We start from the raw sequence: 22640 nt of genomic DNA on the forward strand, positions 1-22640 counted from the left end.
GATATATCCTGCAGTGTTTGCATATACAGATGGTATGCCAATAATAACATAACATTAAAAAAAAATTCTATTGACTTTCATCCCATGCTTTTAGCTATTTAGCAGTGATAAGGCATGCATGTTCAGGTTGGCAGTATTCATCTTTGTGATTTGTCTGTTGCAAGGCAGCTGTGCAGAAAAGCAAATATCCTCCATTATATGACCTTTATCTTACATACATCTCAATAAAATGTAACATGTTCATCTAGGGAAATTGTTAACAGCTCTTTCAAGTGAACTTCCTGGTATTTTTACAAGCCCTTAAAGTTATTTCAGTGAGAGCATCAGCTGGCATGGACAGGGATGTAATTTACATGCAAAATTAGCAATACCATATATATTATCTGAATGAACTCCTGGCTGATTTTTACCATTCCCTTAATCAAGCTGTCATTCAAAGACTCCATATTGCTTGAATTATCATTGAAAATGGTTACTACTTTAAGCATAAAACAGAAATGACTACAAGCCTAAATCTACATTTATTCTTAAATACCTGACATTGGGAAAGTCTGCAATATAATTCCCATTTGTTAAGAACATTCTTAGGAAATCAAACATTTTCATAAGGTACATAAGCTTTATATTTTAACTTTTATATATCTTTCTCTGTGGCATAAATATTTTTGGACATTTTATTTTTTTACTTGAAAAAATACATGAAAGGCATGGAAATCTCCTACATTGGTACTAGCAGAAACAATTCACAGAATGAATAATACAATGTCCCATGCTAAGATGGTAGCCATCGATCAAAATCAAATTCCAAAATTTGAAAAACTTTGGCATCCTTGGATAAAACAACAGTTCCTGTCAAACTTCAATGACTCTGTCCTGTTGCCATGGTAACAGATTAAATGACTTACAGAGACACCCATTCTAAGGCTTCAAAGAGAACTAAAAAGAATAATAAACTGACGAGCGGGACAACCTTGTGGACCATACCTCTACCTTTCAACCCTTTTTCTTCTTTCTCTTTCCTTTTCTCCACCTTACGATTAAAGCTCATTATCAGAATTTATTTGACCTATATACACTCTACTTGTAAACAATATGTATAGTAGGTATAAATCATTTAAATACCTACAAAAGTAACTAAGGAAATGATATATATCTTTAATTTAGGTTTACGTGAACCCAATGTTTAATATTTGAAATTTCATGATATTTACCTATATAAACCCTACTGTAAAACAATGAGCTTACTTTATAGATCCTTGTAAACTTACTTTATGTATCTTTATAACATTGTATATTCAATAAACTTCTTTTGACAAGGAAAAAATACATGAATTCATTTTGCTGGTTTGCTTAAAGTGACCTGTTCGCTACAATAATTTAGCCAGCTCTTGCAGAGCTAATAGTACTGCTGCTATCTGACACCTCTGGGTAGCATGTCCCCCATTGTGTTCCAGTGTCTTGCTGAGAAAGTTTGCCTGATGGATAAGGACCCCCCTTTACTGCGCAGGCACAGTGCTTGCGCAAAAGGAACAACAAGGGAGCCGCTGAAAAGAGCCGAAGCTGAACACCTGAGTCAGCTGTACATGGCGCCTGTGCACTACATTCTACCCTATGTCCACGTTAAAGCCCCACCATCCAAGTGGACATAGAGTTAAAATAATAATATGCTGAGCGCAGCTGGGCCTTGCCCGAAGTGTGGCGAGTGCGGCGAGTCAGCTGTACAGGGCGCCCGCGCACTACATTCTACCCTATGTCCAAGTTAAAGCTCCACCATCCAAGTGGACATAGAGTTAAAATAATAATATGCCAAGCGCAGCGAGGCAGTACCTGAAGCGTGGCGAGTGTAGCGAGCCCGCGAGGCGTGTGTTACAAACTCGTTTTTATTAAAATAGTCTTCACACGCAGGCACCGTGTACAGCTGACTCAGGTGTTCAGCTTCGGCTCTTTTCGGTGGCTCCCTTGTTGTTCCTACTGCGCAAGCGCTGTGCCTGCGCAGTAGAGGGGGGTCCTTATCTGCCGAGGGGGAACTTTCTCAGCAGAACACCGGCATAGTGAACCACTGGAATGTAAGAATAAACTGTCCACTTACTGGAGAGGTAAGTATTCATTCTCTTCTTTTTTTCAGGGTGCAGTGAACTGAATTTTGTTTAGAGAAGTGATGGGGTCAATTTAAAGTTTTAAAGAATAAACTCTTTTGCTAGACAAGAAAAATATGCAAGATTTTATATATATATTGCTGAATGTTGGATAGTCAACAGCACCACATCCCTATATTGAGGTATATATATAGGAAGAGAATGATGGGATTTTTAGGGTGCCAAGAATAGATCAGGCACAAGCTGATATATACAAATATCAAATGTATTTATACATAAAACATCAGGATATCACTATACAGTAACCATATTGTAGATGAACAGCAGTATTTTCTTGCTCTACATGTTTCACCATACGATGGCTTCCTCAGGAGATAAGTACTGCATGTAAGGTCAGGTCTGCTACTGGAGGGAGAGATATGTGTGGCACCATCCTGTATCAGTGACTATACATGCAGTACTTATCTCCTGAGGAAGCCATCATATGGCAAAACATGTAGAACAAGAAAATACTGCTGTTCATCTACAATATGGTTACTGTATGAGATATCCTGATGTTTTTATGTATAAATACATTTTATATTTTTATATATTGGTTTGTTCCTGATCTATTCTTGGCAATCCCATCATTCTCTTCCTATCTATGGGAAAAATATGCAGCTGAAATATAAATATAAAGTGCAGTTTTACCTAGCAGATGCAATTTTGTGCAGCACACTTTTACCACAATGCACAGCGAAGACTATCAACCTAGTTACTTCCAGGTTCAGCTTCATTTATTTCTGGTTCAGCTTTACTACTTCCAGGGCCGCCTTTCTGCTAATTGGATGGATATGATGAAGGTGATTTACTGTATTGTCCATTTAGCAGGGTGGTAGTAAAATGATGAGTAGAGAACCAGCATTGCTGAGCCGAAAGGTAAGTTTGTCACCTTCCTTATTGTGTAGTGTGGCAGATATATATGGAGCACAGGACTGGCTAGACAGAATTGTAAGTCTTTTAGCAAATAAAACTGCAAACATATGTATATTTTAAGCTTAAGTTTAGTTAAATAAAAAAATAAATCAACACAAGGGATGGTACTTACATTGAATGAGAAGTGTTCCTTGTGTTGGTGGTTGCTCTCTTTGCTTAAATCCTCAGTTCTCTACCCCTCTGGCATACCCCTAGAAAAGGACATCAGCTGGAAATCACTGCACCTACACATTTCATCATCAAGTATGGACATCTTTGAGGGAAGGACCTGTTTCTGAGAATGGCCTTACTTGATGACAAAACGCATAGGGTGGGGTTTTTCAGATGGTGTAATATTCACTCTTTAGAGTGCACGTTGAGGATCTGCACAGTTGCACTTCCTGGTTTCATGTCAAATGATGTATATTATAGTTTATATTTAAGTGCAATTGTTTTTAAATCTCTTTTTTAATAAATACTGTTTTACACTATGCAGGATCCTATCTCTTGTTCCTTGTATCTGCTTACTAGCCATTTATAATGTGGTGAGCAATATGTTTCCCTGGTCAAAGTTACATGGACAGATGCATTAAAGCATTTGGTGTATCTTTCTGAGGAGATCTTTTTTAATAAAGTCCAAAACAAGTTCTCCTTGCCATATGCCAATCAACTTCAATAGGATAAATAGTGCAAACATTTAAAATGCAAAACTGTGAATCACACTGCACTTCTGTGACCCTTGCTCATTCCCTGGGTGCCCCTAGCTTGTGCCCACACTCATTGGATATATATGAGCATCAACAAGTGAGTCTAATGTGCTTAAGCACTATTAAATATATAACTATATATATATAGTTGTGCAGTAATGTTAGCATGTGATGCACTTTATTGAAATGTGATTGCACATTTTTTGTTCATATCAGTTTAAGGTAGTGCTCTAATTCTCTCTTGAGTACTACATTTTAATGCTTTGGCATTTTTACTTTTTTTTTTTTTTTTTTTTTTTACAGCAGCAACCATTTGCTGTATTATTTTGGGTAGCAGGGGAGATTTTATATTATTTCTATAAAGGGTGGACAGACAGATTAATGAAAGGTCTGATCCCCTTTCTTCAGAGTGCTTTTCAATGTGAAAAGCTTAAAGCGGAAGTAAACCCATCCATAAAACAGTTTCATTTCCGGCACGTGCCGGAAATGTAACACTCCCATTGGTTGTGCTCTCAACCAAACTGTCAAACCAAAATCCAATGGCTGGCGTCATAACTGATCACATGTGCAGCATCCTTGGCTGAAAACAATAGGGGGGTTCACTTACACTTTAAGTACAGCTGCTAAGAATGGAGGAGGGCAGGTATAGTCAGCATTTTTGACAAGATCTTATGACAGATCCACCGGCTCATATTAACACTGCAGCACTGGAAGATTTTAGTTGCAGGGGTATATGAGGGTGGGCAGATGTCTGAAGATTTAAACAAAGAGAGCTGTTCAAATCACTATGTGACATATAGTATGCACACTGGCAGTTCTTTTAATTTAAACTATTTGTTAATTTCATTTATAAAAACATTTGAGACTTTATACTCTAGGTTTGGATATATTTTCATTGGGTGCTAATTTAAAGGTTTCATTTGATACACATCCTTCTAATACATGTAAACATACAATAGTGTGGAAGGAGAGGAGTGTGTCGAAAAGGAATCAAACGTCTATTGTAAAGAAATTAGTGGTTCAAATCTAGAATGCTTTTAACATCTGTATATTTCAAATATGAGATGAGGCCAGATAAAAAGTTAACCAAAATAACTTTCTCTATCCAATATATGCTAAGAATTCTTACATAACACTCAAAAATGAATTATGTCTCTACCTGAGATGCTGTCACCTTCAAATAAAAAAAAAACTTTAAACCAACACTGCTGTGTAAAATGTTTATTTATTACAGGTATTTATATAGCACTGACAAATTATGCAGCGCTTTACATTCTGTACATTCACACTAGTTCCTGCCCTCAAGAGCTTACAATCTAAGGTCCCTACCTCAATTAACCTACCAGCATGAGTGTGAGAGGAACCAGAATACTTGGGGGAAAACCACACAAGCACAGGTAAGACATGCAAACTCCATGTGTGCTGGTTGGGATTTGAACAGAGGATCCCAGTGTTACAAAGCAGAGATGCTAAGCACTAAGCCAATGTGCTTGTTCCACATCAAGTACTTTCAGGCGTGTTGGGTGTATACATTCCCTTGCTGCATGCTGTGGCCTTTACTCCTGGACAATAAATCTCTTGTGTGATTGTTTTGAATTGCAGGGACATAATAGTGATGAAGCAGCTAGGAGGCAAGGAAGCAGAGCAAGCAGCAAGGAGGCGCAGGAAAACTGACACACTCAAAAGTGCTGGAAGCTGAAAATTCATAGCACAAACTCCAGCTCTGCAAACATGGGAAGATCAGCTGCAATAGAGTAAAGTAATGCCGTGTACACACGGGCAGACTTTTCGGCATCAAAGGTCCGACGGTCTTTCCGACGGACTTTTGACGGACTTCCGACGGACTTTTGAATGAACGGACTTGCCTACACATGATCACACCAAAGTCTGACGGATTCGTACGTGATGATGTACGACTGGACTAAAATAAGGAAGTTTATAGGCAGTAGCCAATAGCTGCCCTAGCTTAAGTTTTCATCCGTCGGCTAGCATACAGATGAGTGGATTTTTCGACCAAACTCGAGTCCATCGGAAAGATTTGAAACATGTTCCAAATCTAAAGTTCGTCTGATTTTCGACCGAAAAAGTCAGCTGCAGGTCCGATGAAGCCCACACACGGTCGGATTGTCCGACGGATTCGTCCCATTGGCCCAGTCCGGACGAAAAGTCCGCCCGTGTGTACACGGCATAAGTATTATTCATGGATTTTTCACACAGCAGTATTTGTTTCCATTTTTAAAGGCGACAGTGTCCACGGCAACTCAAGGCAGTTTACTCTCAACGAGCAAACACTGCAATTGCGCTACGGTCAGGACATCTACGCACTTTGCTTTAGCCCTTGATGAATCCAATCTACCCACCACAGTTTCTGAAAAGTATTTCAGGCAGGACTGAATTAGCTTATCTGTCAGGGTGTAAGTGTTGGGAATGGAAAATGATGATAATGATGATGATGACAATGTCACCAGTGTGATGGTGTATTCTCACACCTTCCAAAAATTCAGAAAGTTGTGGTGGGCTGGACTGGGAACAGCCACCATACATTCATGTACTACACGAGATGTTCTCTGAACACCAAAGTATCTGTAAGAAGGCAATTTTTGGGTAAGTGTGTCTTAATGCAGTACAGCAAGCCAAGAATAAAAACAGGTAGGATATGTGTCCTGCCTGCAATCCATTGGCTCATTCTAACCTTTTCCTATGTACCTTTATTACAAAATATGGAATATGTTTTAATAAAACGTGTATCCACCCACATTGGTAGTTAAAAATGACAAATTGAGTGGATAGTATGATGCGTTATGCTATTTGTAGATATGTATTAATAATTATGATGTGTTGTTATGATTTTATCCAACTGATTAGCTTTTCATGTGCAGAAAAAATCAATTCATAATTAATTCCAACATAAAAATTGACAGCATTAGCCTATGGTAACTTTCAAGCACCGGTTTTGTTGTTGCAGAATGCACCAAGTATATTATCAGCAGGCACATAGAAAACAAATTATAACGAGTTACACTGGCAAAAACGCAAGCCACAGGCATAATATTCTCAGGTTTCTTATACAATTAGAGCAGTAAAGATTTGGTGAACATTTTATTCTTTTCTATTTTCTTTTAAATGCTAAGTTAGTTGGCATGAAATGTATTGAAAATAAGTTTTGCCCTCTGTAAGGACTTAGTACAGCTATTACATGTATGGTTCACTGTTTAATTTTATTTAGTCATGGTGTGACAATGATAAATTTTAAATATGACACACACCATGCAAGACGGGTTTAAATATTTATAATAATATTTTTTTGGCTTGGGCTTCTTTCGGAACATTCTCTATTTACAGTTTTGTCACCACAATGCAAAATTTGGATTGTTCTTCATGTTGCATTGATCACCACATTAAGCTGGAGATGACCAGTATAGGGAAAGATAGATAATTCCTTGTAAAGTCTTAATACTTGAAGAAAAAACCCCAGTTCCCTGATTCAAAGTATAGTCTCAGCAGATTCTTGCTTTCTTATATTGCAAAGATCAGATAAAAAAATTATAATGTCTTTGGTGAGACTGCAATGACATCCACATAGGTCCTGAAAATGTCATCTTGTCAACATTAATGGCTGAATCCAACTGTTCCTCTTCTTGAACATGGTACTAAAGATGAATTTCTAGTACTGTTAAGGCTTGTCTTGCCAATTTCTAGAGCTGCCTTGGCAATTTACCACACTCCAATTTGGTGGACCATTTATACTTCATAATTCCTAATGACACACTCTGCTAGGTTTCATTTGTAGAATCACTTCCAGGTTCCTATTCACCAACCCTAGACATGTTTAGTACATGGCTAATACAGGTGCGCATGAGTGTGAATTTATGTTCCCCAACACCAACGGGGTTTCCTGCCCAGCATTCACAGGGCTCTGATTCCTTTTGAGTTATTTTTCTGCCTTTGTTGTCCATGTGAAGCAGTCCGATAACTGTTCTAGCAGTGAAGTATTTTTATGAAGGCCTTTCGAAATTCCACATTGAAAGTGGTATAAATAATAGGATTGACTGCACTGTTGACATAACCAAGCCATGTAAACGCACTGTACAAGGTTGGTGGTATCTTGCAATTGCAGTGCATATTTAGGATATGGGTTATAAAGAAGGGAAACCAGCACACTATGAAGACACCTGAGTAAGAAATAAACAAAACAAAGATAATAAGTCATACAATTTTAAATGCAGGTTATAAGTTAGAATAGATGCAGGTAATGCAGGTAAGTCACCCCTTCTAAAAAAAAAGTCTTAAAAAATTACAATAAATATTTTCTGTCTTTGTAACCAATAGTGGAACAATCACAGTAAGTGTAATTTGTTAGTCTGCAAATTCTGGTTATTTGCCAAACACTTTGTGGTTTTTCAAAGAATTTGTGGACTGCCATTAGATTCTAAGAACTGTTCATGCCTACGTTACTGAAATAATAAACTGACCACATTCAGTAAAGATTTTGCATTTGAATTAAGTGAAAGGTACTGTAAAGCCTGGATAGCCAATATTTAAAGAGTAACTCCACTTTTGTTGAGAAAAAAAAACATTCCTCTCTGGATGATCTACAGTATGTACATTGCAAGGATTATAACAACCTTTGTTGCAGATTCCTACCTTTTGTTATTCTTAAGTAATCGCTGTATGCTCCTCTGACCCTCAGTGCTGAGTGGGTCTAATGGGAGTGGTTTCATAATTATCTATCAGGTGTGTACCTGCAGGACACTAATGAGGACATCTGCTGAGCCTGCATCCATTTAGATGTGTTTCTACTGGGAGTGTCTCACCAAAAATTACTTTTTGTTGCAGGGGATGCCTGAAATCTGACTTTTATCTTAGGCAGACTTCTGGGGAAATTGGTGGCACAGTAGCAGGTTACATACTTCTAAGGCATGATCTAATAAATACAGTTCCCAGTGACCTTTCCTCCCCCTGAATTGTACTGCTAAATATTCTAAAATGTTAATTCTAACTTTGTTAAAATGCATCAGCATAAAATACAATTTTAATACCCATGGTGGTCAGATAACAAATATTTTACCTATTCAGCCTGCTCCTGTCCAGTCACATGATCCCTTGTGTCAGCCAGTTGCGGCTGCAGGAGAGAGGAAAGAGCAAATGACAATGGCTGTTAAAGCCTGAAGTGGTAAAATCACCAATAGGCTTCCTATGGCCCATCAATTTTTGGCTTTCCCCTCTCATTCCTGCAGCAACCACTGACTGCCACGAGGGGGACAGATCATGTGACCAGACTGGAGCGGGCAGAAAATAGTCACCAAAGAGTGGGGGAGAGAGCATTTTTAAGGCTAGTAAAGTTTAAGCTGAAATTCCACTTTAAGCTTTTAACATGTCCTTAACTGTACACCCCCTTCTAAAACTGTACTCCAGTAGTGAAAGAGTCCCTGGAAAAAAAAAAGTTTATTGGCAGTATAGAAATTGATAGTATTTTAAGGACTGAGTCTGTTCTTCCTTCAAATGCTTAGTAAATTAGTCCCAGTTTTGGGTCAATTTATCCTATAGCGAACTCTGCCTAATTATGAGCTGGATGCTGCTACAACAGATCAGATAAGTGAGCAGAAGCTTGCTTGCTTTTTGCGTTTTAGTTTTTTGCTTTTTTTCAATGCTATTATCTCTTCACTCGTTGCAGGTATGTCAGAATTAGACATGTGCATGACGAAAAAATTTGTTTTGTTTGGTTGCGTTTTGATTCGTTAATCTAGTTATTTTGTTTAGTTAAATTTGGCTGATTCCTTCAATTCGTTTTCGGAATTTCTGAATTTTCTACGAATTTACCAATCTTTTCAATTCAAAACGATCAAATTGATACATTTTCGAATCGGTCTAAACAAAAATGTTATACTGTTTTTGATTCAAATGCAGTAAATCACCTTTGGTTTAACAAAGACAGTATTATTTCCAACTGGTACTCTAATAAAACACACAGTCTTTGATTTCAGCAATATGTGTAGTGAGAATTCGACTGGAGTTCAATGTAAAATTTGATTCTAATTTCGGTCCGAATTTCTGAAATTTGGACGAATTTTGTTACGTTATTTGGAGCATTCGATAAAATTTGTTTATATTGTAATTCGGGTATTCGGATATATCCGAATCTCCGAATAGCAAAAAATATGTCCGAATATTAATTCAGAACGAAATGAACTGCACATGTCTAGTCAGAATCACCGTCTCCGATTTGGAATCAGTAAGGGTCGCACAGATGCATTTTATTAACAGAAAAATATCCCATTATAAAAGAACTAGAGAGGTGATAATTTTAAGAACCTTATCAAATCAAAAGCAACCATGAATTTTGAAAATCCAATGTAAAGGAACCTAAACAAATTAAGAGATATGAATTACAATTAATGTAATGCTTTAGTGTTCTATGATCAAACAGGCATAATGGAAAATAAAACCTTACATTTGACTAAAAGTAAGTCAAATAAAATATGGGAATATTCTTGGGACTCACCAAGCACAATGGCTAACATCTGAGTGGCTTTCTTCTCTTTCTGTTGTGAAATCTTCCTTTTGCTCATACTCATAGTTTTTAGTGATGTCCTTGTTTTCCCATTGGGCATTGACTGAATTTCAAAGGTCTTGGCAGACTTTGCACTATCTTTGGGGTGCCCATTCTTCTCAGCCTTGCAGGGACTGTCTACCGGGGAGGCAAGGTTAGTACTGTTTAACTGGTTTGATGTTGCTGGCACTGCCAGATGTTGGTGGTCTGGAGAAGCTGATTTGTGTTTTGACTTTTCTGGTGGTGATGTACTTGACATCATCTCCATCTCCATTTCCTCTGGTTGGTTTCCAGTCTCCTGTGCAAAAATCAAAAAATGCAAAAATACAAAAAAAAAATAAATGCACAGTAACTTAGGTTTTTTTTAATTGTATTTGCTTTAATCATCATGAGTTTATCCAACACATCTTGATACTCTCAAAGGTAAAATATAGTATATTAAGGACAGTTTCCACATGCTTAACTTTTTTTTAGAAAGTGTCCCCAGTTTTTTTGTTTAACCACTTACCGACCGCCTCACGCAGATATACTGCGGCAGAATAACACCGGCAGGCAAAATTACGTACCTGGTACGTGATCTGCCTCCCACGGGCGGGGGGTCCAATTGGACCCCCCCGGTGCCCGAGGTGGTCGGCTTCTGTCTGGGAGCGATCAGAGGTGAGGGGGAGACCATCCATTCGTGGCCCCCCTCGCGATCGCTCCCAGCCAATGGGATTCTTCCTCTGCTGCTGTATACTAAACAGCAGCAGAGGAAGTGATGTCATCTCTCCTTGGATCATTATTTTCCGTTCCGGAGCCGAGGAGAGAAGACATCCGAGTGAGTGTTAAACACACGCACACAGTAGAACATGCCAGGCACACATTACACCCCATCACTGATTACTGCATTGATGTCAGTTTGTGACAGTTAGTGTGGTAGGGCAGTTAGTGGTAGCCCCCTTTAGGTCTAGGGTACTCCCCTAACCCCCCCTAATAAAGTTTTAACCCCTTGATCACCCCCCGTCACCAGTGTCACTAAGCGATCGTTTTTCTGAATTAGTGTCACTGGTGACACTAGTTAGGGAGGTAAATATATAGGTTTGCCGTCAGCTTCAGGGACCCCCATATACTACCTAATAAAGGTTTTAACCCCTTGATTGCCCCCTAGTTAACCCTTTCACCAGTGATCACCGTAAAACTGTTACGGGTGATGCTGGTTAGTTAGTTTATTTTTTATAGTGTCAGGGCACCCGCTATTTATTACCTAATAAAGGTTTAGCCCCCTGATCGCCCGGCGGTGATATAACTTAGGTTTTAGGGGTCAGATAGGGTCTGCGTCGCCCCAGGCAGCGTCAGGTTAGCACCAGTAGTGCTAACACCCACGCACGCAGCATACACCTCCCTTAGTGATACAGTATCTGAACGGATCATTATCTGATCTGATCAGATCTATACTAGCGTCCCCAGCAGTTTAGGGTTCCCAAAAACGCAGTGTTAGTGGGATCAGCCCAGATATCTGCTAGCACCTGCATTTTGCCCCTTGGCCCAGCCCTGCCCAGCCCACCCAAGTGCAGTATCGATCGATCACTGTCACTTACAAAACACTAAACGCATAACTGCAGCATTCGCAGAGTCAGGCCTGATCCCTGCGATCGCTAACAGTTTTTTGGCAGCATTTTGGTGAACTGGCAAGCACCATCCCCAGGCAGCGTCAGGTTAGTGCTAGTACCGCTAACACCCATGCACACACTGTACATCTCCCTTAGTGGCATAGTATCTGAACGGATCAATATCTGATCCGATCAGATCTATACTAGCGTCCCCAGCGTCCCCAGCGTCCCCAGCGTCCCCAGCGTCCCCAGCGTCCCCAGCGTCCCCAGCAGTTTAGGGTTCCCAAAAACGCAGTGTTAGCGGGATCAGCCCAGATACCTGCTAGCACCTGCGTTTTGCCCCTCTGCCCAGCCCAGCCCACCCAAGTGCAGTATCGATCGATCACTGTCACTTGCAAAACACTAAACACATAACTGCAGCATTCGCAGAGTCAGGCATGATCCCTGCGATCGCTAACAGTTTTTTTGGTAGTGTTTTGGTAAACTGGCAAGCACCAGCCCCAGGCAGCGTCAGGTTAGTGCCAATAGCGATAACACCCACGCACACACCGTACACCTCCCTTGGTGGTATAGTATCTGAACGGATCAATATCTGATCCGATCAGATCTATATTAGCATCCCCAGCAGTTTAGGGTTCCCAAAAACACAGTGTTAGAGGGATCAGCCCAGATACCTGCTAGCAACTGCATTTTGCCCCTCTGCCAGGCCCAGCCCAGCCCACCCAAGTGCAGTATCGATCGATCACTGTCACTTACAAAACACTAAACGCATAACTGCAGCGTTCGCAGAGTCAGGCCTGATCCCTGCGATCGCTAACAGTTTTTTTGGTAGCGTTTTGGTGAACTGGCAAGCACCAGCGGCCTAGTACACCCCAGTCGTAGTCAAACCAGCACTGCAGTAACACTTGGTGACATGGCGAGTCCCATAAGTGCAGTTCAAGCTGGTGAGGTGGCAAGCACAAGTAGTGTCCCGCTGCCACCAAGAAGAAGACAAACACAGGCCCATCGTGCCCATAATGCCCTTCCTGCTGCATTCGCCAATCCTAATAATTGGGAACCCACCACTTCTGCAGCGCCCGTACTCTCCCCATTCACATCCCTAACCAAATGCAGTCGGCTGCATGAGAGGCATTTTCTTTATGTCCTCCCGAGTACCCCTACCCAATGAACCCCCCCAAAAAAGATGTTGTGTCTGTAGAAAGTGCGGATATAGATGTGACACCCGCTATTATTGTCCCTCCTGTCCTGACAATCCTGGTCTTTGTATTGGTGAATGTTTCTGAACGCTACCATACACTAGCTGAGTATTAGCGTACAGCATTGCACAGACTAGGCACACTAACACAGGGTCTCCCAAGATGCCATCGCATTTTGAGAGACCCGAACCTGGAACCGGTTACAGTTACAAAAATTACAGTTACAAAAAAAAGTGTAAAAAAACAAAAAACAAAAAAATATATGAAATAAAAAAAATAGTTGTCGTTTTATTGTTCTCTCTCTCTCTCTCTATTCTCTCTCTCTATTGTTCTACTCCTTTTTTACTGTATTCTATTCTGCAATGTTTTATTGTTATTATGTTTTATCATGTTTGCTTTTCAGGTATGCAATTTTTTATACTTTACTGTTTACTGTGTTTTATTGTTAACCTTTTTTTTGTCTTCAGGTACGCCATTCACGACTTTGAGTGGTTATACCAGAATGATGCCTGCAGGTTTAGGTATCATCTTGGTATCATTCTTTACAGCCAGCGGTCGGCTTTCATGTAAAAGTGATCCTAGTGGCTAATTAGCCTCCAGATTGCTTTTACAAACAGTGGGAGGGAATGCCCCCCCCCACCGTCTTCCATGTTTTTCTCTGGCTCTCCTGTCTCAACAGGGAACCTGAGAATGCAGCCGGTGATTCAGCCAGCTGACCATAGAGCTTATCAGAGATCAGAGTGGCTCCAAACATCTCTATGGCCTAAGAAACCAGAAGCATTTCATGACTTAGATTTTGCCGGATGTAAACAGCGCCATTGGGAAATTGGGAAAGCATTTTGTCACACCGATCTTGGTGTGGTCAGATGCTTTGAGGGCAGAGGAGAGATCTAGGGTCTAATAGAGACCCCAATTTTTTCAAAAAAGAGTACCTGTCACTACCTATTGCTATCATAGGGGATATTTACATTCCCTGAGATAACAATAAAAAGGAAAGGAACAGTTTAAAAATAAGATCAAAAAGCAAAAAAAAAAAAAAAAAAAAAAACTCCTCTGTCCCCCCTGCTCTCACGCAAAGGCAAACTCAAGTGTCGGTCTGACGTCAAATGTAAACAGCAATTGCATCCATGCATGTGAGGTATCACCGCAAAGGTCAGATCGAGGGCAGTAATTTTAGCAGTAGACCTCCTCTGTAAATCTAAAGTGGTAACCTGTAAAGGCTTTTAAAGGCTTTTAAAAATGTATTTAGTTTGTCGCCAGTGCATGTTTGTGCACAATTTTAAAGCATGTCATGTTTGGTATCCATGTACTCGGCCTAAGATCATCTTTTTTTATTTCATCAAACATTTGGGCAATATAGTGTGTTTTAGTGCATTAAAATTTTAAAAAGTGTGTTTTTTCCCCAAAAATGCGTTTGAAAAATCGCTGCGCAAATACTGCGTGAAAAAAAAAAATGAAACACCCACCATTTAAATCTGGAGGGCATTTGCTTTAAAAAAATATATAATGTTTGGGGGTTCAAAGTAATTTTCTTGCAAAAAAAAAAAAAAATTTTCATGTAAACAAAAAGTGTCAGAAAGGGCTTGTCTTCAAGTGGTTAGAAGAGTGGGTGATGTGTGACATAAGCTTCTAAATGTTGTGCATAAAAAGCCAGGACAGTTCAACCCCCCCCCCAAATGACCCCATTTTGGAAAGTAGACAGCCCAAGGTATTTGCTGAGAGGCATGTCGAGTCCATGGAATATTTTATATTGCGACACAAGTTGTGGGAATAAGACAATTTTTTTTTTTTTTGCACAAAGTTGTCACTAAATGATATATTGCATAAACATGCCATGGGAATATGTGAAATTACACCCCAAAATATATTCTGTTGCTTCTCCGGAGTATGGGGATACCACATGTGTGAGACTTTTTGGGAGCCTAGCCGCGTACGGGACCCCAAAAACCAAGCACCGCCTTCAGGCTTTCTAAGGGCGTAAATTTTTGATTTCACTCTTCACTGCCTATCACAGTTTTGGAGGCCATGGAATGCCCAGGTGGCACAAACCCCCCCCCCCCTAAATGACCCTATTTTGGAAAGTAGACACCCCAAGCTATTTGCTGAGAGGTATAGTGAGTATTTTGCAGACCTCGCTTTTTGTCACAAAGTTTTGAAAATTGAAAAAAGAAAAAAAAAGTTTTTTTCTTGTCTTTCTTAATTTTCAAAAACAAATGAGAGCTGCAAAATACTTACCATGCCTCTCAGCAAATAGCTTGGGGTGTCTACTTTCAAAAATGGGGTCATTTGGGGGGGGGGTGCTATCTTGGCATTTTATGGCCTTCGAAACTGTGATAGGTAGTGAGGAGTGAATCAAAAATTTACGCCTTTAGAAATCCTGAAGGCAGTGATTGGTTTTCGGGGCCCCGTATGCAGCTAGGCTCCCAAAAAGTCCCACACATGTGGTATCCCCGTACTCAGGAGAAGCAGCAGAATGTATTTTGGGGTGTAATTCCACATATGCCCACGGCATGTTTGAGCAATATATCATTTAGTGATAACTGTGTGAAAAAAAAAAATTGTCACTTTCCCGCAACTTGTGTCAAAATATAAAATATTCCATGGACTCAACATGCCTCTCAGCAAATAGCTTGGGGTGTTTACTTTCCAAAATGAGGTCATTTGGGGGGGTTTTGTGCTATCTTGGCATTTTATGGCCTTCAAAACTGTGATAGGTAGTGAGGAGTGAAATCAAAAATTTACGCCCTTAGAAATCCTGAAGGCAGTGCTTGGTTTCGGGGCCCCGTACGCGGCTTGGCTCCCAAAAAGTCCCACACATGTGGTATCCCCGTACTCAGGAGAAGCAGCAGAATGTATTTTGGGGTGTAATTTCACATATGCCCATTGCATGTTTAAGAAATATATCATTTAGTGACAACTTTGTACAAAAAAAAAATTGTCACTTTCCCGCAACTTGTGTCAAAATATAAAATATTCCATGGACTCAACATGCCTCTCAGCAAATAGCTTGGGGTATCTACTTTCCAAAATGGGGTCATTTGGGGGGGGTTTGTGCCATCTTGGCATTTTATGGCCTTCAAAACTGTGATAGGTAGTGAGGATTGAAATAAAAAATTTACGCCCTTAGAAATCCTGAAGGCGGTGCTTGCTTTTTGGGGCCCCGTACGTGGCTAGGCTCCCAAAAAGTCCCACACATGTGGTATCCCCATACTCAGGAGAAGCAGCTAAATGTATTTTGGGGTGCAATTCCACATATGCCCATGGCCTGTGTGAGCAATATATAATTTAGTAACAACTTTTTGTAATTTTTTTTTTTTTTGTCATTATTCAATCACTTGGGACAAAAAAAATAATATTCAATGGGCTCAACGTGCCTCTCAGCAATTTCCTTGGGGTGTCTACTTTCCAAAATGGGGTCATTTGGGGGGGTTTGTTCTGCCCTGCCATTTTGGCACCTCAAGAAATGACATAGGCAGTCATAAAAGCTGTGTAAATTCCAGAAAATGTACCTTAGTTTGTAGACACTATAACTTTTGCGCAAACCAATAAATATACGCTTATTGACATTTTTTTTTACCAAATACATGTGGCCAAATACATTTTGGCCTAAATGTATGACTAAAATTGAGTTTATTGGATTTTTTTTATAACAAAAAGTAGAAAATATCTTTTTTTTCAAAATTTTCGGTCTTTTTCTGTTTATAGCACAAAAAATAAAAATGGCAGAGGTGATCAAATGCCATCAAAAGAAAGCTCTATTTGTGGGAAGAAAAGGATGCAAATTTCGTTTGGGTACAGCATTGCATGACCGTGCAATTAGCAGTTAAAGCGACGCAGTGCCAAATTGTAAAAAGTGCTTTGGTCAGGAAGGGGGTAAATCCTTCCGGGGCTGAAGTGGTTAACCCATGCTTGACAAATTAATAAATCCAATTAAGCATATCACACAGCACTGCCAGACTCTGTTGCCTCTTGGAAACCTCCTGTTGGATGAAACATGCATAGGCCAGAGTTTAGCAGTGACGTTATCACGCCCGCCTGGAGGGTCGGGGGTGCTATGTGATATGCTTTTCATACTATCTGTTTTGTGAGTACCCACTTGGTTATTAATAAATGTTTTTTAAATGGTACTTCACTATGGAATTTCCTTGCTTTTTTTAGTATGATTTTGCTGTTGAGACCATTATATGAAAAGCAAACCAGTGACCACTTTTGGGGCATGTCATTCAGAGAGAGTGAGGCTTGAGGATTGCTGAGGTGTGAGAGGAAAAGAGCTGAAGCCATCCATCCATCCATGTGGGATCTGTCATCTTTTAAATGCTGATTTAGACCTCTTGAGTTGTGGGGTCTAAGAATTTGGTAAGTGGCTTGAACAGTGGCTTGAAAAACTATTCATACCCCATTTTCCACATTTTGTCATGTTACAACCAAAAACGTAAATGTAGTTTATTGGAATTTTATGTGATAGACCAACAAAAAGTGGCACATAATTATGAAGTGGAAGGAAAATAATAGATTATTTTCAATTTTTTTTTTTTTTTTTACAAATAAATATGTGAAAAGTGTGGTGTGCATTTGTATTCAGCCCCCTGAGTCAATACTTTGTAGAACCACCTTTTGCTGCAATTACAGCTGCAAGTCTTTTTGGGTATGTCTCTACCAGCTTTGCACATCTAGAGAGTTACATTTTTGCCCATTCTTCTTAGCAAAATAGCTCAAGCTCTGTTAGATTGGATGGAGAGTGTCTGTGAACAGCAATTTTCAAGTCTTGCAACAGATTCTCATTTGGATTTAGGTCTGGACTTTGACTGGGCCATTCACATGAATATGCTTTGATCTAAATCATTCCATTGTAGCTATGGCTGTATGTTTAGGGTTTTTGTCCTGCTGGAAGGTTAGCCTCCACCCCAGTCTCAAGTCTTTTGCAGACACTAACAGGTTTTCTTCTAAGATTGCCCTGTATTTGTCTCCAACCACCTTCCCATCAACTCTGACCAGCTTCCCTGTCCCTGCTGAAAAAAGCATCCTCACAACATGATGCTGCCACCACCATGTTTCACGGTGAGGGTGGTGTGTTCATGTTGTGCAGTGTTAGTTTTCTGCCACACACAGCATTTTTCTTTTAGGCTAAAAAGTTCAACTTTGGTCTCATCTGACCAGAGCACCTTCTTCCACATGTTTGCTGTGTCCCCCAAAAGTTCTCGCAAACTGCAAATGGAACTTCTTATGGCTTTATTTCAACAGTGGCTTTCTTCCTGACACTCATCCATAAAGGCAAGATTTGTGTGACTGCATGTGTGTTGTGTGTTGCATGACTAATTGTCCTGTGGACAGATTCTCCCACCTGAGCTGTGGATCTCTGCAGCTTCTCCAGAGTTACCATGGGCCTCTTTGCTGCTTCTCTGATTAATGCTCTCCTTGTACGGCCTGTCAGTTTAGGTGGACGGCCATGTCTTGGTAGGTTTGCAGTTGTGCAATACTCTTTCCATTTTGGGCTGATGGATTGAACAGTACTTTGTGAGGTGTTCAAAGCTTGAGACATTTTTTTATAACCTAACCCTGCTTTAAACTTCTCCACAACTTTATCCCTGACCTGTCTGGTGTGTTCCTTGGCCTTCATGATACTGTTTGTTCACTAAGGTTCTCTAACAAACCTCTGAGGGCTTCACAGAACAGCTGTATTTATACTGAAATTACATTACACACAGGTGGACTCTATTTACTAATTATGTGACTTCTGAAAGCAATTGGTTCCACTAGATTTTAGGCCAGGTTCACACTGGTACGACAAACGCTCCGACATTTGGAGCTTATGTCATATGATGTGTGAAAATCAATGTTTGCCTATGGGAGCCATCTTAACTGGTCTGACACAAGTCGGTCCGACTTTGAAAATGCTCTCTGCACTACTTTGGTCCAGCTTTGATCCTACTTCAGCCCATTGAATATTACTGAAGTCAGATCAAAGTCAGATCGTCGTCTTGATTGATTCAACTTTGGCATGCGACTTGTGCTCTGATGATCTTGAAAGGGAACTCCACGCCAATTTTTTTCTTTAAAACGACATGGGTTCCCCCTCCAAGAGAATACCAGGCCCTCAGTCTGGTTTGAATTTTAAGGGGAACCCCCACGCCAAAAAAATGGCGTAGGGGTGCCCCCAAAATCAATACCAGATCCATACCAGCTGGCAGGTCAGGGAAAGGGGTGGGAATGAGCGAGCGACCCCCCTCCTGAACCGTACCATGCTGCATGCTCTCAACATGGGGGGGTGGGTGCTTTGGGGCAGGGGGGGCCTGCACCCCCCCACCTCAAAGCACCTTGTCCCCATGTTGATGAGGACAAGGGCCTCTTCCCCACAACCCTGGCTGTTGGTTGCCGGGGTTTGCGGGCGGGGAGCTTATCAGAATTTGGATGCCCCCTTCAACAAGGGGGCCCCTCAGATCCAGGTCCCCCATCTTATGTGAATGAGTATGGGGTACTTTGTACCCCTACCCATTTACCTAAAAAAAGTGTCAAAAATAAAACACATTACACAGGTTTTTAAGCACTTCAGCCCCGGACCATTTGGCCGGCAAAAGACCAGAGCACTTTTTGTGATTCGGCACTGCGTTGCTTTAACTTACAATTGCGCGGTCGTGCAACGTGGCTCCCAAACAAAATTGACTTCCTTTTTTCCTTACAAATAGAGCTTTCTTTTGGTGGTATTTGATCACCTCTGCGGTTTTTATTTTTTGCGCTATAAACAAAAAAAGAGCAACAATTTTGAAAAAAGCGCATTATTTTTTACTTTTTGCTATAATAAATACCCCCCAAAAATATATAAAAAAACATTTTTTTTCTTCAGTTTAGGCCGATACGTATTCTTCTACATATTTTTGGTAAAAAAAATCACAATAAGTATTTATTGATTGGTTTGTGCAAAAGTTATAGCGTTTACAAAATAGGGGATAGTTTTATGCCATTTTTTTAATATTTTTTTTTTACTAGTAATGGCAGTGATCAGCAATTTTTATCATGACTGCGACATTATGGTGGACAGATTGGACACTTTTGGCACTATTTTGGGACCATTCACATTTATACAGCGATCAGTGTGATTAAAAATGCATTGATTACTGTGTAAATGTGACTGGCAGTGAAGGGGGCAATGAAGGGGTTAAGTGTGTCCTAGGGAGTTATTCTTACTGTGGGGGGGCTGGGCTATGTGTAGCATGACACTGATCACCACTCCTGATTACAGGGAGCTGTGATCAGTGTCAGTGTCATTAGGCAGAACGGGGAAATGCTTGTTTATATCAGCATTTTCCCGCTCTTCCTCTCCGTGAGATGATCGCAGGTATCCCCGCGGACATTGAGTCCGCAGGACCCGCAATCACACTCACGGAGCTCACTGGGGCACACGCACCCGCAAACTGCTTCTTAAAGGGCAACATACAGGTATGTTAATATGCCTGTACGTGCCCTTCTGCCGTCGCATATCGGCGTGAGCCGGTCGGCAAGCGGTTAAAGTAATTTATTAAGGCAGCTCCATCGTCTCTTCCCATCTCTTCTCCCCTTCTTCTGTGTCCTCCGCTGATGTCTTCTGCCTCTGACGGTTCTTCTCCCCTCTCTGGTTCTTCTCACTCTGTCCGCTGTCTTCTGCTGGGTCTCCTTCACTGTCTTCTCACTCTTTTGCTCACTCTTTTGCCGCTGTCTTCTCCCTCGATTCTTCTTCTGATGTTGACTCGACGCTCTCTCCCGTTCTAATGCCGGGTGCGCAGTGTGGCACTACTCATATTGGCATGGGGTGGGGTCACCGGAGGCACACCCCTTATGATGTCACTGCCCATCATGCCCTGGGTGTTGAAGTCATAAGGGGCGGGGCACCTGAATGACGTCACATGGTGACCCCGCCCCATGCCAATATAAGTAATGGCACGCCACGCACCCAGCATTAAAGCGGGAGTGAGCGTTGAGTCAACATCGGAACAGAGGGAGCAGACAGAGCAAAAGAGCGAGCAAAAGAGCGAGAAGACAGCATAGGGACAGCGCATGCCCCCGACATGGGGGTTGGGTGCTTTGGGGCAGGGGGGCCCTGCGCCCCCCACCCCAAAGCACCTTGTCTCCACGTTGATGAAGACAAGGGCCTCTTCCCAACAACCCTGGCCATTGGTTGGTGAGGTCTGCGGGCGGGGAGCTTATCGAAGCTTAAGAACCTCTCCGGTTCTTCTCCGCTCTCTCTCCGGTTCTTCTCCCTCTGTCCGCTGTCTTCTGCTGGGTCTCCTCCGCTGTCGTCTTGCTCTTTTGCTCGCTCTTTTCTCCGGTCTTCTCCCTCTGTTCTTCTTCCAATGTTGCCTCAATGCTCTCTCCCGCTCCAATGCCAGGTGCGCGTATTCCACAACTTATATTGACATGGGTTGGGGTCACCTGAGGCACGCTCCTTATGATGTCACCACCCATCATGCCCCTGGTGGTGAAGTCATAATGGGCGGGGCCTCTGGATGATGTCACAAGGTGACTCGCCCCATGCCAATATAAGTAGTAGCATGCCACGCACTCAGCATTAGAGCATTGAGTCAACATTGGAAGAAGAACAGAGGGAGAAGACAACGGAGAAGACCGGGCAAAAGAGCGAGTAAAAGAGTGAGAAGACAGCAGAGAGGGGAGAACAACCAATAGAGGCAGAAGACATCAGCGGAGGACACAGAAGAGCCAGAGAGGCTTCCAGATTCCGATAAGCTCCCCGCCTGCAGACCCCGGCAACCAACAGCCAGGGCTGTCAGGAAGAAGCCCTTGTCCTCATCAGCATGGGGACAAGGTGCTTTGGGGTGAGGGCGCAGGGCCCCCCCTGCCCCAAAGCACCCACCCCCCATGTTGAGGGCATGCAGCCTGGTATGGTTCAGGAGGGGGACGCTCACTCATCCCCACCCCCTTTCCTGACCTGCCGGGCTGTGTGCTCGGATATGGGTCTGGTATTGACTTTGGGGGAACCCCCACACCTAGTATACTCTTGGAGGGGGAACCCATGCCGATTTTTTTTTAAATTTGGCGTGGAGTTTTCCCTAAAGATTCATACCAGACACAGTGCCTGGTATTGTCAGGATCAAAGTCAGATGCATGTCGGACTTCAAGTCGCAGGGCAAAGTCAGATTCAAAGTGGTATGACTGTCGCGTCATATCAGTGTGAACCTGGACTTATTTAGGGGTATCAGAGTAAAGGGAACTGAATACAAATGCATGCCACACTTTTCAGATATTTATTTGTAAAAATTTTTGAAAACCATTTATCATTTTCCTTCCACTTCACAATTATGTGCTACTTTGTGTTGGTCTATCAAATAAAATCCCAAAAAAATACATTTACATTTTTGGTTGTAACATGATAAAATGTGGAAAATTTCAAGGGGTTTTGAATACTTTTTCAAGGCACTGTAATCACTTGGTGGGTTGGATACAGCAGCTGAATGAAGATTTTGCGCACTTTTGGTGGACTTTGATATTTAGTTTTAAGACTTCATTATTTTTATTTATTTTGTTATGCACTGTATACTGAATTAGATGTTTTCCTCACA

At 41.4% G+C, this 22640-nt stretch overlaps 1 protein-coding gene across 3 annotated transcripts in view; it reads right to left on the bottom strand.

The window, feature by feature from the left end:
• Positions 1–4963: 4963 nt before the first annotated feature.
• The window catches only part of DRD2 (dopamine receptor D2), a 794711-nt gene continuing 777034 nt past the window's right edge, over positions 4964–22640 (bottom strand). For 2 of the 3 annotated variants that reach the window (XM_073603096.1, XM_073603095.1), the window contains 2 exons: positions 10260–10605; positions 4964–7929 (listed from right to left, as the gene is read on the bottom strand). In XM_073603096.1, coding sequence (XP_073459197.1) covers positions 7736–7929; positions 10260–10605 — 540 coding nt within the window. In that variant the 3' untranslated portion in view covers positions 4964–7735. Of the gene's footprint in view, positions 7930–10259; positions 10618–22640 lie in introns of all 3 variants that reach the window. The other variant, XM_073603094.1, reaches the window with a different exon arrangement.

Source organism: Aquarana catesbeiana, linkage group LG10 (genome assembly GCF_042186555.1).
Source record: "Aquarana catesbeiana isolate 2022-GZ linkage group LG10, ASM4218655v1, whole genome shotgun sequence".
Classification (NCBI taxonomy): domain Eukaryota; kingdom Metazoa; phylum Chordata; class Amphibia; order Anura; family Ranidae; genus Aquarana; species Aquarana catesbeiana.